This window comes from Pholcus phalangioides, unplaced genomic scaffold (genome assembly GCF_987345545.1).
Source record: "Pholcus phalangioides strain wild (caught in Gottingen) unplaced genomic scaffold, Ppha-v1.0 ptg000015l_1, whole genome shotgun sequence".
Classification (NCBI taxonomy): Eukaryota; Metazoa; Arthropoda; class Arachnida; order Araneae; family Pholcidae; genus Pholcus; species Pholcus phalangioides.
Genome location: NW_028301608.1, coordinates 116,255,866 through 116,272,825, shown reverse-complemented (window position 1 = coordinate 116,272,825; position 16,960 = coordinate 116,255,866). Strand labels below are relative to the sequence as shown.

At 34.5% G+C, this 16,960-nt stretch overlaps 1 protein-coding gene across 9 annotated transcripts in view; it reads right to left on the bottom strand.

Annotated features, from left to right (window-relative positions):
• Positions 1-16,960, bottom strand: part of LOC149077690 (nucleolysin TIAR-like) — a 158,640-nt gene that overhangs the window by 74,495 nt on the left and 67,185 nt on the right. For all 9 annotated transcript variants that reach the window (XM_089245271.1, XM_089245273.1, XM_089245272.1 and 6 more), the window contains 3 exons: positions 1,994-2,051; positions 1,645-1,732; positions 863-938 (listed from right to left, as the gene is read on the bottom strand). In XM_089245271.1, the coding sequence (XP_089101397.1) occupies positions 863-938; positions 1,645-1,732; positions 1,994-2,051 (222 nt within the window). The remainder of the gene's footprint in view (positions 1-862; positions 939-1,644; positions 1,733-1,993; positions 2,052-16,960) is intronic.

Below are 16,960 nucleotides of genomic sequence, written 5' to 3'. Positions count from 1 at the left end.
AGAACAGTTCGTAAAAATGAGTGTTTGTAAAATTGAGCGTCAACTGTAATTACTTAATTTTTAATACTATATAATATAATCTCCAATAAAAGTATTTTTTAGACAAATGGAAGAAGTTCTATAATTTAATTTTGGCAAAAAGAGTAAACTAATAAAATGAGGGTAAAATATTGAACATAAAATATAATTTTGTGTCTTGAGGCATCATAACATTTATATTTCAAGATGATTGACTGGATTAATGAATTGGATAACCTTCAGGTAAAGCGTTGGTCTAATGATAATACTCCATATGCGATTCTTTGTTTTGAAACTATGAAGAGTCTTGCAAAGATAAATATCCTAGGAGTGTACAGAATATCTGTGCAACCCTGTATGGAATTCCATTTCACTGTGAACTTTTACACTATTTAACAAATCTGAACATATATTTTCTGAAGCAGATCCAAAACTAAAACAGTCAACCTGTCTCTTTAGAATTTTCACAAAATAAGGAAAACCAAATGCATGAATGTTTTACCATTCCCAGGAATTACAGGTCCAAACCATCCTTGTCCTTAACATGAAGTAATTTTTTTAATGAAGATAAAAGATGAAAATGAAGTGATTTTGATGAGGGGAGAAAAGGCGGTGCATGCATATAAAATTGAAAGAACAATTTAAAATAATTTTCCCCTTTTTGAAAAATCGCCCTTGAAAACACTAGTTAGCCATTGCTAAATATTATTTTACATTAGTGATAGATGAAAGAAAGGAAGAAAAAAAAACACCATGAGCCAAGGTACAAGGGAAATGGCTTGTATACCCTAACTCAACCCAGCTCCTAGCCCTGGTCGCTGGTTCTCTCCGTTTGAACACGTACCGCTTTTTTCACAAAGGAAACAAAACCATAGCCTTTTGACTTGAGCGTCTGCGGATCTCGAACCACCCGGCAGTCACTGTTAACACAAAAGAGAAAAAAAGAGTACACGTTTGAATTAAATCAACACATAAAATTATAAATTGTGCAAACATATCGGTCAAAGAATGAATATTTACTACTGGAGTTTGGCAATAAAATGAGCATACTTTTTCTCAAATTAAAAACTTAATTTAAATAACGTTAAAAAAGTATCTTTTAAATATATTTTCCCCCAGAAAAATTTACTCTGCAAAATATTGATGATTCAAAAATAGCATTAATCATTTTGTCATAAAACATATGAAAAAATTAAATGAATATAATAGAAACAATTATTCAAATAATGAATTATAAAAAAAACTGATTCATGAATCAAAAAAAATTAATATGAATCAACGAATCACAGAAATTTTCTCAAGGCATTCGATTTCGGGGAAATATTACTTTTTTGCAGTTTTAAACTTGTGGATCAAACAATTTCTTTAATGTATATTATCAATAATAATCACTTTTTACTCAATCTGAAAACTGTTTCAATCAAACATGAAATTGAAAGAGAAATCTGAATTCCCTATGCATGTACTTACACAGTAATGATGAAAGTACTCGAGATTGAAAATATAAAAAAAATATATTTTAATATTATGGGAGGGGAAAAAAACCAAAGTAGTATTCAAATGCATATATTTAAACTTTGTGACAGGGAAAAAAAACCAATGCAATCAGATTCTATGTATACTCACGATATTTCTCCAAAAGGAGCAAAGGCCTCTCTAAGTTGTGCTGTTTCAATTTCTGGGCTTAGATCTCCAACAAAAATATGATAATGTTCTTTTAAAGAAAAGGAAAAAGAAATGCAAAAATGAAATAAACAGTTCATCTCTCCAACATTTTTTCGAAAAAATTTAAAAACATTCAAATAGATTCTAGACTTGTTAAAAATATCTAAAAAAATTATTAATCAGTATATCGGCAGTACAAACTTTTATGTATATATATATATATTCAACTCTTTGCTAAGGATTATTACATTGATCAAAAACTTCACAAAAAGGTATTTTTTTAATATTTGTATTAAAAAAGTTTGCTTACTGCTTGTATCTTGTTTTGGCGTATTACTAGGGGATGTAGCCCAATTGACCTTCATTTCCTGGAATACAGAGAAGTATCTCATGTAGCAAAGGTTATATTTTTAGAAGAAAAGAAGATCAAGTCAAAAAAATTTTACTAAGATGAGTCAAAAGAAAATTTGCAAAGTTCAAAGGTCAGTCGATACCCAAAAGAAATTTATATGCAGCAATTTCTGTATATTATGCAAAGACAGCATCAACCAGAACATGTTTGAAACAGCCTATATACAATGGATTCCATTTATAATGTTTCCACTCGTTTTCCCTCTTGGTATGACTAATTTTTGCTGTTCCCAATGAATGCTCACTGAGTTTTTGTTTCAAAATGTTTTCCCACTTAATTTTTTTCACAATGGTTCTTTGAGAAACGTTATAAGCAGGATCCACTGTATATTTTTGAAAAAGTTATTTCAAAACCTCTCCATATCATAATTTTTTATATTGCCTTCATAAGCAGTTGTAATGAAGCTTGATACGTATTGATTTTTTTTACTTTGAAACAAGAAATTTTTTGATCAAAATATAAGATTCACAGCCATTTTCAAATAAGAAAAAAAAATTACACAAAATTAGTATCACAATCAGTGAAATTTTCTTACAAATGTTTTTAATGCTGCAACTTTTGCAAATATTGTTACGAATTAATGAAATACTGTATGCAATAACTTAGTTTTAGAATCAGATTACAGCTCATTTATTTTTCAAACAAGAAATTTATTATGCCTTCATTGCCGAAATCAATATTATAATTAAGTTCAGGTAAAAAAAAAACATGTTCAGCCTATTTTTTCCTTGTTCTATATTCTTTATTACATATTAGAAAACGAGCGAAGTCAATGTTAAGACCACCTGCAGGGACAATATCAAATACACTGAACACCATCTCTCTTTCCCCCCCCCCCCCACTTAAGAAAATCCTGCACAAGCATATGAACAGAGCAATAAAATAATCAAGCAAAACCCGTGTAGGACATACCTCTACCTCATTCATAGAAACCTTAGAAAATATGCTTTGGCAGTGATCAATAACTTCACAGCTAGGTGAATCTGATTATAATGCATAGCTGCCAACTTTTGAAAATGAAAATTCGGGAGATTTTCGCGCAAACCCGTATTTTATGCTAAAACCACTCCCTAATAAATACAATAGGGATTTTTCCAAATAAAATAGGGATTTTCCAAACATAAAAGTTAAAGCGTAGGGAATAAAATCCCTACTCAATAACTGAAGTCAAATTAAAATAAGGATTTTACACACATGGAAGTTAAACCCTTGGGAATAAAATTCCTACTCAAAAAACAAGTGAAATTGGAGGTAAAAACTTCAATAATGTAATAATCAATATTGTGTTCAATCAGAAACGCTGTGAACAAACATTCTGCGCGAATGACCCCAAAATCATCGGAAGATGAAAGAAAGCACCGTCAATTTTTGAAGAACACTGACTTTTTGTGACACTTGCTTGATGTCTTTTTTTAATTTCACGAGTGATGATGGCAGTCTTTCCATGACCGATGTTCATGTCCGTAACACAACTTGTACAAAAAGGAAAAGTCGGCCATCTTCTGGAACGTTTGATGAAAGGAAATTCATCGGAATAAGTATCTTTAAAATTGATTAAATATGTTTTTGTTCATCAGTATTCATGTTTTGTTATATCGCACGTACGTAACTTCAACAAAAGAAATTTTGACCATATGCGCGGTACTATAATCTTCAATTATTATTATCCAGGACTATTGGCTGCTAAGCCATTTCCCTGCAGGATAAGACAAACAACTTCCTTGTTACCATCAGAGGGTTTGTAAAACTTCCTTGAAAAGGGTATTTCCCCATTTACGACGTGTGACGTCATTTCGAAAAGGAAAAAAAAGAGGCTTCATGCCCCACAAGAAATTCCTTAGGGATTGTTTTCATAAGCGAGGATTTTTTTAATGAAGTAGGGAATTTTTAGGGACAATTAGGGATTTTTGTAAAAATTCGGGAGATTTAAGAACTTTTCGGGAGGTCGAGCGATGATGCTAAAATTCGGGAGATTCCCGAAAAATTCGGGAGACTTGGCAGCTATGATAATGAATTAGCAATCTTATTCTCTTATCAAGGCTCCACAAATCAAAAAATAATTTAAACAGCAGCCAAATTTTTTAAAGCCAATCAGTTTTTTTTTTTTCAACGAAAAAGCGGTCAAGATTTTTTTATTTCAACTCTTCTGAATTTTCTTTTGCTCTGTTGGTAGACAGGCTGACATAATTTCAGAAAACTATGTGATTGGAATCCTCAGACGGCAATTAGTAATCTCACACAAAAAATTTTAGCCACCCGTGACGATTTTTCTATTATACTAGCAACCTGGCACCTCAGATTTGTCAATCTAATTTAAACACTGGTAATGCAAGGAACGACTTATTCCTTTAATATTTAATATCCAGTGTAGTCCTCCTTCAAAATAATTCCGAAAAAAATAAATTCAAAATGGGGGGGGGGGGAGAGGAGGAAGAAACAGACTGATTCATTCCACAAATTTCCTCCCCCCCCCCCCCCCGGGAAGGAAAAACACGCAAAAAAACCCAAAAGTATTTTTTAAATATTTATATTAAAGCGCATCTTGCAAAACTAACAGCAGACACGTTCATGCAATTGAAAATATGGAATAATAAAAGGAAGGGGGTTATTGAAAAGTCATCCATCGGCACCCCCTTCCCCTCCTAATCGAGGGGGAAAGTTGGTAAAAATAACATTTTTTGGGGAAAATTGACAGGAGATAGGATGGAGAAATTTCTTCAATCAAGCAAAATAAAACACCCAAACACACACAACTGGCTTTTTTATCTTCATATAAACTAGTACAAATAAAAACAGGTAGAACTGATAATCACCATCGATAAAAAAAAATATGGGGGAATCCACGTAGTGTCCCGACATCAAATAGGAAAAAATCGTTTCCAAAGACTGTTTCAAAGTTCGAGAACGAAGAAATGGCCAAGAAAATTACGTGTCACTTTCTTGAAATATTTCACCGTCATAACCTCTATCTTTCACAGTTCACGACTAACTAGTTGAAACAGCGAAATCTTTCCTACATCACCTGGAAGATGCTTTGTTCATTTGCAACTAAAACACATTATGAGTAGTAGTATTCGTATATATGATACGGGAAATGTGAAAAATCCGGTGATTATGCATTATGACTAACAATCATATGCACCGATTTATTACATTTACCGTAACATATTACACAAATATCGTCGGCGTGCAAACAGAAATTACCAAGTCCAATTTTTGAGATTTTGTCAATTTAAATTTAAGTTATGGAAAACAGTAAAAATTGTTTAGTAAATTCATCTGAAGTTTAGAACTGGTTCGTGGTTCATAACTCTTCCCATCATGAAATAATTGGAAATTGTAATCAACTGTGGTAGTTGGTCAAAAATTTTTGTGGGCTTGGAACTTTATATCGTCGGCGTTCGAGCGAGTTATATTTTTTTCAATAATATGCGGCATAAGGTTTCCACCGGGCGTTCAACGTTTATTAAAAATCATACACCAAATAGATTTACAAACAGTATTAAAAAAACGATCAGAGTTGTCCATTGGCACGCTATAGAATTTAAGGGTTATGTTATGACGTCCCGATCTGGTACGTCAATCACATAAACAAACCGATATATTATCGCTTTGTGTGGTGCAGCCGATGAAGGGGAGAAACGATGTTTCATCTAATATAAACTAAATCAATGAACCGTCTTCACCATGCGCCATCGTGTACCATGACCGTTTTACAATCAGAAACACGGGCTTCGGAAACTGTTAAACAGTTAACAAACTAAGGAACGTTATTGTAGGAGAGTTTCAAAAATCTTAAGATCTAGTGCATGTAATAAGTTTCAAGGCCAAGCTTCTTTTAACATCCGAAATGTATCGATAGACAGTTAAAAGCACGCGAGATGACGAACGACTGCCTATCTTCGTACTGCATGCAGAACGACCTTTCGATCGGCAAAAGTCGCGAGTATATTTTACTGGCCTGGATTTATCTGAAAACGATAAAAAAAAAAATATTTCCACACTATCGTTGGAGTTTTAGTGCCCAAGCACATGCATCATACGATTTTGATTTATAATTTTTCCTTCCTACCGATTTTTCAAATTCGGAAGAGAGCATTTACAGTAGACCTGCCCGCCCGCTCCTTTTCTCTCTCAAAAGTTAAGTCCAAATCTTACTTTAAGATCCACACTAGGACAAATCGTAGATTTTGTAGACAGACGCGAACACATCGCACTTTGTCACACCAGTCTACAGAACACGAACAGCAACATTACCATTTTTTCCCCGTGGACCACGTAATTATTCCAAAATGAATATCAAATACTGCAAGGAAAAAACAAAAATATCAACGAGAATAACACAAACGGCAGATACCTGGACAAGAGACTGATTGGTCCAGATTGAGTCCAGTGATGTTCCGTCCATTTGTCTATGAGCGTGGGCATACCCTCACTACTGATCGAGCGTTAGCAGGTTTAGAGAAATTCCGGTTAAATGCAGGCGAACGATTCAGAAGAGGCAATAGAGCCGGATAATATGGAAAACATTTGTCAGTCCCGTAATTTACGGGACGATCCTACGAACCTGCGCAATCAGTCGCCCCTCCTCACATACCGCCCGGGATACGCGCAGGGGTTAAATAAATATTTAATATAGTGAAAACTTTATTATGCACAGTTATTGCATACTGAATCGATTTGGCATTCCATTGCACGATAAAATATTGCATTGCACGAATGCGAATTAAAGAAAGATTATAGTGGTGGCCAAAGTTTTACCAAGCTGTATCAACATCCAGACCACAGAAATATATTGAAAACGGTGACAAATATTTGGTATAGGAATTTTCGTGTTCAATGCATCTCTGTACATCAATTGCACTCATTTAGGGTCGCCAAACACCCAGTATAAATAGTTTGCTCCGTATTTTCAACGAACGACTGAACGTACAAATTTTGTTCACGCGTCCTCCGGGACGCGATCTTTCCTAGTTCTAATAGACTACTGTATTGATATACAGGCGGGTTGTTGAAAAATAAGATGAAGGATATCTGATTGGGCCGTGTACAGAATGAGAAGAAAGTGTACAGAAGTTTCAAATTTCGGATTTTTTTTCACACCCAAGAGCAAAATTCGCGAAATTGTGAGTACCCATTAAGGGAGGGGATATGATCCACTTGTACCTAAAGACAAGTCTCTTTATGGATGAATGGTGATGAGATACGGAGCGAATTCGGAGTGCACAGTGTTACAAGTAATTTTTTTTTTTCAAAAATGCAAACAATTTTTTTAACTTCAATATTTTCAAACTCTTATTGTTCAGATTTCGAACATAGTCTCCGATTTATTGTATGAAACCGGTCAATGCGATGTAGGCTACTACATACAATTTGGATCCTGCAAAAACGTTCTCCCGCTTACTTACAAAAATACTTAGAGATGCATTGAACACGAAAATTCCTATACCAAATATTTGTCACCATTTTTAATATATTTCTGTAGTAATTCATTCATTGTGGTAAACCTGAGCGTGTCGCAGGCCACTCGACTTAAAAAATTTCTTTCATTGGTCTATTCGTCAGATGCAGGACGATTGATTGTTTTTTTCTTTTTTAAAAAAAATTATTTTTTTTTTCATTTAAATCAGATTTCATACTGATTTTTTTAAACAAAATATATATTTAAATATATCACTAACACACTAGCCATTAATCTATATTTTCTTAGAATATACAATTAAAGAAATTTTAATTCATAAAAATAACAACTATTTAAAAAATATTTTCAAACTAAATAAAGAATCACATACTTGCGGAAAACAGAAAAAAACCCTTACGTTTTTTTTGGATACATATCTTACGTATATCGTATTAAGTTATTTTACCATAAATATCTGTTCATTTACTTCATTAGAAACACTAGTTTTGATACTTTGTCAACTCCTAATCTGTTTCGCTATTTGGAATGAACTAGACCAAATGTTCCCCTCTCCGTAATTACATCTTGACCCAAAACATTATAATAACTATTCCACCACTCAAAATCAGACATTGCATCAACAGCCTTAGGCCCCTTTCACACGGAACGGACGCGGGTCCGCATACCCTTTCAAACGAGCGCTGAAGATGCGGACGAATCACCCGCATCTTTAGTTCGAAATTCGTGTATATAAACTGTTTTTTCGCAATTTTTGTAATTATTTTTCTCCTTCACCCCTGATTCAGTGGCCATAGGCAGCCTAGAGGTATTCTTTGGTGGTTTAGTCTAGAACCACATAGAATATGGGAATAAAGATGTCTTCATTCCGATCCTCACAAGTAGTCGATGGGAGAAAATGTCTTCAAATATTTTCAAAACATTTTGAAAAAAAAAAATCCGTCTTTTCGGAAAGATATGGAAGAAAAATTCCAAAAACATCCAATGTTCGAAAAATCAAATCCAAAAACATCCAAAACTTTCGATGTTCCAAAAAAACGAAAAAAAAAACTCAGGAGATATCAAAGAGTAAAGTAGTGCAAGTAGTAAAAAAAGGGAGGGGTAGAGACTTCCAAAATGCCTGTGCTTAGAAATATTCACATCACAATTCTGTCTTGGCCGGGATTACACTATAAAAGTTCGTTTATAAAACTTGAAAAATGCAACCAATAAGCGGATCAGTTAAGTTCTCTCGAATGTAACAGATGTGTTTATTGGTTACATTTTTCAAGTTTTATAAAATAATTTCATAAACCTTTTAGAGTGAAATCCCATCCTTAGATTACTCTCACTTCTGAAATATAAATTTCATTTCTTCGGTTTATAGACTGAATATCGAGTAAAATAAACTTGTAGGTATCGGGGGAACCACCAATAAGATTCAAGTGCTAGGGTCTTCAAACGACTTAATCCGGCCCTGAGTGAACACCGTATGTGGATAACGTTGTTTAATAAAAGTATTTTTTTTAAAGTTTAAAAAAATTAGCAGATTAAAAATTTAAAAAAAAAACACATTTAAAATAATATTTCAGATATTTATATTTTTAAATAATTTTAAAAATTTAAAAAGAAAAAAATTAAAATTTTTAAATTAAATTTAAAAGTTATTAAAGTATTAAATTAATAATAAATATTCGTAATGAACAGAACGGCTTATAATTTTGGTCCCGTCAGTGGCAGGTTTTATTGTATAAAATTGTAAAGTACGGACTTATGGCAAATAATTAAAAAAATTCCGTGAAAAATCACCTTCAAAAAGTAGCCAAAGATGCGGACGAATTTGCTCCGCATCCGCATCGTGTGAATAGCTCCGAATAAACCTATTGTCGAAACTTCTATGTGCGGATGCGGAGCCCGCACTTAGGCCCCTTTCACACGGAGCGGATGCAGATGCGGACGCGGAAGCGGATCCGCATACCCTTTCACACGAGCACTGAAGATGCGGGTGTTTCGCCCGCATCTTTAGGTTGAAATTCGTGCATAAAAACTATTTTTTCGCAATTTTTGTAACTGTTTTTCTCCTTCACCCCTGATTCAGTGCCCATATGCAGCCTAGAGGTATTCTTTGGTGGTTTAGTCTAGAACCACATAGAATATGGGAATAAAGATGTCTTCATTCCGATCCTCACAAGTAGTCGATGGGAGAAAATGTCTTCAAATATTTTCAAAACATTTTGAAAAAAAAAAATCCGTCTTTCCGGAAAAATATGAAAGAAATATTCCAAAAACATCCAATGTTCGAAAAATCAAATCCAAAAACATTCAAAACATTCGATGTTCCAAAAAAAACAAAAAATTCAGGAGATATCAAAGAATTTGCAAGTAGAAAAAAAGGGGAGGGTGGGAACGTTCAAAATGTCTGTGCTTAGAAATATTCACATCACAATTCTGTCTTAGGCCGGGATTACAGTATAAAAGTTTTATAAAAGTTAGTTTATAAAATTTGAAAAATGCAACCGATAGGCCGATCAGTTAAGTTCTCTCGAATGTAACAGATGTGTTTATTGGTTACATTTTTCAAGTTTTATAGTGTAATACCAGCCTTAGGCCGGGATTACACTATAAAAGTTTTGTAAAAGCTCTTTGATAAAACGTGAAAATTTCAACCAATATTATCTTATTGGTTGAATTTTTTGAATACAAAATGTGTGTGTGTGTGTGTGCACTGGTTGCATTTTCTTGAATGCAACCGATGCGCCTATTGGTTGAATTTTTCAACTTTCATAAAAGTTCTTTTATAAAACTTTATAGTATAATCCCGGCCGGATTACACTATAAAAATTTTATAACAATTATTAAAAAAAAAGCAACTAATAAATTTATCGGTTGCATTAGAGCAAATGCAACCGATAAATTTATTAGTTGCTTTTTTCAAGTTTTATAAAATAACTTTCATAAACCTTTTAGAGTGAAATCCCATCCTTAGATTAGTCATTTCTGAAATATAAAATTTCATTTTTTAAGTTTATAGACTGAATATCGAGTAAAATATACTTGTAGGTATCGGGGAACGACCAAAAATATTCAAATGCTAGGGTCTTCAAACGGCCCTGAGTGAACACCGTACGTGGATAACACTGTTTAATAAAAGAATTTTTTTTTAAGTTTGAAAAAATTAAAAGATTAAAAATTTAAAAAAATAAAAAATATTTAAAATAATATTTCAAATATTTATAATTTTTTAAATAATTTTAAAAATTTAAAAAGAAAAAAATTAATATTTTTAAATTAAATTTAAAAGTTATTAAACTATTTAGTCAATTAAATATTCGTAATGAACAGAACGGCTTATAATTTTGGTCCCGTCAGTGGCCATTGTTGGCAGGTTTTATTGTATAAAATTGTGAAATATGGACAAAAGGCAGTTAAAGTTGCTATATCTCCATTTCAGAAGGAAACAAAGGGATAGACGTATGTGGGTACATCGTATTTGATGAACAGGGACCATCATATGGTGTTTTTAAGGGTATTTATGGCAAATAATTAAAAAAATTCCGTGCAAAATCACCTTCAAAAAATAGCCAAAGATGCGGACGAATTCGCTCCGCATCCGCATCGTGTGAATAGCTCCGAATAAACCTATTGTCAAAACTTCTATGTGCGGATGCGGAGCCCGCACTTAGGTTTTGACACATGCGGACGACGTCCGGACCCGCATGAACATTTCCTAGGTGCGGAGATTTTTCGGCTCGTCTGAAAGGCGCAGTATATCCCAATTGTTAAAACTTCTTCCGGACCCGCGGATGCGGACGCGGGTCCGGAAGAAGTTTAAAAAAAATACGTTTATTAAACAACGTTATCCACGTACGGTGTTCACTCAGGGCCGGATTAAGACGTTTGAAGACCCTAGCACTTGAATATTTTTTGGTGGTTCCCCGATACCTACAAGTTTATTTTACTCAATATTCAGTCTATAAACTGAAAAAATGAAATTTTATATTTCAGAAATGACTAATCTAAGGATGGGATTTCACTATAAAAAGGTTTATGAAAGTTATTTTTATAAAACTTGAAAAAAGCAACTAATAAATTTATCGGTTGCATCAGAGCAAATGCAACCGATAAATTTATTAGTTGCTTTTTTTTAAATAATTGTTATAAAATTTTTATAGTGTAATCCGTACTTGAGGCCGGGATTATACTATAAAGTTTTGTAAAAGAACTTTTATGAAAGTTGAAAAATTCAACCAATAGGCGCATCGGTTGCATTCAAGAAAATGCAACCGGTGCACACACACACACACACACACACACACACACACATTTTGCATTCAAAAAATTCAACCAATAAGATAATATTGGTTGAATTTTTCACGTTTTATCAAACAGCTTTTACAAAACTTTTATAGTGTAATCCCGGCCTAAGGCTGGTATTACACTATAAAACATGAAAAATGTAACCAATAAACACATCTGTTACATTCGAGCGAACTTAACTGATCGGCCTATCGGTTGCATTTTTCAAGTTTTATAAACTAACTTTTATAAAACTTTTATACTGTAATCCAGGCCTAAGACAGAATTGTGATGTGAATATTTCTAAGCACAGACATTTTGGACGTTCCCACCCCTCCCCTTTTTTTCTACTTGCAAATTCTTTGATATCTCCTGAATTTTTTTTTTAGGAACATATTAGTTTTGGATGTTTTTGGAATTTTTCTTTCATATTTTTCCGGAAAGACGGATTTTTTTTTTCAAAATGTTTTGAAAATATTTGAAGACATTTTCTCCCATCGACTACTTGTGAGGATCGGAATTAAGACATCTTTATTCCCATATTCTATGTGGCTCTAGACTAAACCACCAAAGAATACCTCTAGGCTGCCTATGGCCACTGAATCAGGGGTGAAGGAGAAAAACAGTTACAAAAATTGCGAAAAAATAGTTTTTATGCACGAATTTTGAACTAAAGATGCGGGCGATTCGTCCGCATCTTCAGCGCTCGTTTGAAAGGGTATGCGGACCCGCATCCGCTCCGTGTGAAAGGGGCTGACACATGCGGACGACGTCCGGACCCGCATGAACATTTCCTAGGTGCGGAGATTTTTCGGCTCGTCTGAAAGGCGCAGTATATTCCAATTGTTAAAACTTCTTCCGGACCCGCGTCCGCTCCGTGTGAAAGGGCCCTTAGGGTACAAAAAAACTTTTCGGCAAACATTTCGGCGGCTGCAACAATTATAATGTAGTTGCCAGGAACCTAGAGCCATAGTTTTATTTGATAAATTCAAGACCCTTATTTCTCTCCTCTTTAGTGACATCCAGAGAATTTCAGAAAATTATTATTTATTATTATTATTATTAATTATTTTATTAATTTCAGAATTTTACCCGGAATTTCAGAAAAGTACGCGTACAAATTTTGTTCACGCGTTCTTTCCTAGTTCTAATAGACTACTGTATTGATATACAGGCGGGTTGTTGAAAAATGAGATGAGGGATATCTGATTGGGCTGTGTACAGAATGAGGGAAAAGTGCACAGAAGTTTCAAATTTCGGATTTTTTTTTTTTTTATTACTTCTCTCCCCCCCCCCGCAGATTTTCTCCCTTCCGGTTATATACGGAAAATTACGGTACTTTCGCGGCTGTTGGCCGGCATTGAAAGACCGCGACTCTACGGCGTAAATTTGTCTTGTTCCTACAATATTGCGAATGCGTTTTTTTTTGTAATCGTAAAGGATTAGAACGCCCGTTCAAATTGTAAAACCTTCCCGATATCGTGGAAAAAAACCGAATCTGTAAAAGCTCGATCTTGAATATGCACAGTTTTTTCATCTAGCAGCTATGCGGTAGTCACCGTTACGCATTGCTAAAATCATGGGTGTGTAAGCAGAATGGGCTTTTAGAGGGGCACAAGAATCTAATTTTTCACAGATATTATAAAAGAAATTATTTTATTCCAATATTTTGATTTACAAAAATATTAATTTTTGAATAAAAATAAATAAAAATACAATAATTAAATACAATAAAAAAAGGGGGCGGGGTAAGGAAGAGACCCCTGATAACCTCCCCAAATTTTGATTTTGATGGAAATCCGTGTTTGCGCAATGGTAATCGGCTAAAAATGTAATTTTCTAAAGATACATTGAACTTCAAATGCACGCATTACCAATTTGGAAGATAGATGCAGGGCAGCAACTGGGAGGGGGAGGCGGGCCTAGTGTCCTGGACTCTGGACTAGGGGGGGGGGGCACCAAATTCGACCTTTATAACTGCTTCTTCTACATTACATGGGTGTGCCAAAATGTGTACTTGCCCAGTTTGAGAAAGTATCTAGTTGCAGCGCTAGATAGATGGCACCACCTAATGAACACAAAGCTCGCCAAATGCTGGGCACACACACACATAAGCGCACTGTCAAGTTTCTCCAACACAAATCTGATGTAGCTCCCATATTCAGGTGTGAAAATATGTGGCAGTTAAATGGTGACAGATAAGAATGGTGGAACATCAGGGAAGGAGAATAAAATCATTTTACCAGGAAAACCTAAGTGTGAATAGGGAATGAGGAGAAGAGAGAATCAAATTTGTTTTAAATTTAATCAGAAGATATTGAAAGTGCTAAGATATTTTTAACAAAATGTAAAATCAATCAGAAGGGAATTTATACATTGATTATTAGTAAATATATAAATGTGTGCCTTCAACTGTTAATTAAAGTGGATCCTGCTTATAACATTTTTCAAAAACGGTCATAAAAACGTTGTAAATAGGAAAACACTTTGAACAGGAAATCTCAATGAGAATTACTTATTGTTAGGACCATGAAAATAAGTTGTACTGAGTGGAAAAACATTCTAAACGTTATAAGCGGGGTCAACTGTATATTTGTTTTAGATTTATTACATGTGCGGAATTCCATAGGTTAAATTCTCAATGCTAATGAACTTCTGTGCAAGTTTTTTCTACTAGTAGGCAATGAAAGTAAATGAACCTTTGGATAGAAAATGTTTTTAGAAATGAATTACTTGATTCACAGATACCTTCTTCTTTTACCCAGAACATAACTCACCGTTCGGTCTCAACGATAAGATAATTTTAATTTTTAAGGGAACCACTTTCACTCAAAAAGGACCCAGATTTTTCAAATAACCTGAGTCCTGGGACGCAGGTAAATTAAAGTCCAGTGGCATCTCTGAACATCAATATCCATATTGGAAATTGACATTGATGGGCTAAGAATAAATGTAGCAAAGTGTGCATCTGTTAATATGATTGTTCATATCTAATTTTATATGCTGGAAACAAGACCTTTTTATTGTTTGATGTTGATTCTTTAATCTTCAATCGAAATCCACAGCCAAAATTATTGATTTTATACAAAAAAATTCTCCACAGCTGAATGTGTATTAACATTGTGTTCAATGTGTATTCAGCTAGGGAGCAGTTTTTTTGTACAAAATTAATAGTTTTCGCTATGGATTTCAAAATCGCAATCATGTCTTTGACATTTCTTTTTAAACCAATATTAAGGATTTTACTTGTGATGTCACTATCTATCCGAAATATGTGGTCTTCACAAACTTTGGTAACAACTGACCAATTTTAACATAAGTTTCAAGAGAATGATAAGTATTCCATCGTGCCTCTACAGGAAGTATCAATGCACTTCCACCTTCTGTACAATACCATGTTTTTTTCTGTTAATAAGAAAGCATGATCAACTTCTATTTAAGAAGTTTTCTTCTGTTGATTTCACCGAACAAAAATCCAAAGTTGTAAATAATGTGCCGGATGTGTCAATAGTATAAACGTGGATGACTTTACCACGCTGTTTGATAACACTCGTCCATCAATCGATTGCCATGCAGACTGTCAGATTTTTTATGTCAGCTTTACATCCCATAACTTCATCGTAAATCTTGGGTAACCATTCATCAGCTAAATTGGTAAAACTATGGTATCTGATACTTAATATAAATATCAATATACAGTGTTTTCTGTTAATGGACCGACCAATTCACAGGGTTGGTAGTAGACATCAGCTATGCAACATAATGCCACAAACCACGTTGAGGGTGAAAATCGTGAAAAACGCATGCAGGTTTCGACGTCTCGCTGGAACGACAGAAAGTACAATAACTAAACAAAAAATTTATTTTATTAATTATTACACGAGTTGTTGGAAGTGGCGGCCACTGACGTCATTGCAAAGTCTACAACGACGCGCTCGAAGATACTAGATATGCTTTGGATGTCGTCCGCAGAGCGTGATCCTACCCCAGCGCGTGCATTTCGCGACGCTGCTTACGTCAGATATGATGAGCGAACCCACGAACGCCTTCAGCGATCAACTGACATCCACCTTTCGTCTCCTCTGGACTCAGAGCCTGCATACGGTTTCCGCGATTTTCACCCTCTCGTGGTTTGCAACACCATGTTCCATTGCCATTTTTGTTATTCTTGATGTCTACTAACAACCCTCTGAGTTTGTCGGTCCATTAACAGAACACCTTGTATATTACAAATAGTATAAATAATATTTTAAAATATAACTAAAATAATTTAATAAAAAATTGAATCACTTCTTAAAGCTATATAAATAATTTTATTCGATTAAAGCGTATGTATGGGAAAACATTTTCAGTTTATGTAAAAAGGGAATAAGTATTTATATTTTCAATAGGGGGTCTGTGAGTAAAAAAATTTAATGAAACCATTCCACTTAATTTTACATGGCTAGGTAAATCTGGATATTGTGCTTTAGTTTAATCGGTATCCGCTAAGGGTTCGACTGCATATGGAAAACGAGTCACACAAAAGACAGTATCGTGGAAAGCGAGTTGTAAATTCTACGATTCAACCATGACTTTCTAACGACAAAAGGGCACAATACAAACGAAAAACAAAATTCGAACGTGGAAGAATGATGAGCTTATGCTGGATATTCCGTACTGAAAAATTACGATATTCGTGGGTGAATGCAGTGACCGGAAGAGAGCCTTACGGCATCTCAGAAAGGCGGAAATGGACCACAAAAATGTCGAGTCCCTTAGACAGAACATATAGTGACGCAAACACGAGGGAGTGCATAATGGGGACTAGCGACGAAAATAATTGTATTGTTTTGTTCTGAACAGCACATACTCGACCAGACAAGAATTAAACGCCATTTGCCGATTCCCATCCCTTTGGGGGCTGACTTTTCGGCTTAAAAGTTGGCCAGGAAGGCCTATGAAGTGATGGACGCACATTTGTGAAAGAGGCACTCAACGAGGTGCGGGATTCGAACAACCATATTTTTCACATCTAGGTGCTGATTTTCACTATCTGCCGATTGGTCTATTTCTCACCCTTTTTTTCTCCCTCTTCTGTGGAGGCATCATCATCCCCTTACATTTCAGAACCCCTGCGGTTATTTTCTCTGTCCTCTTCTACTATGCGCAGACGTTTCTCCCTCACCCCA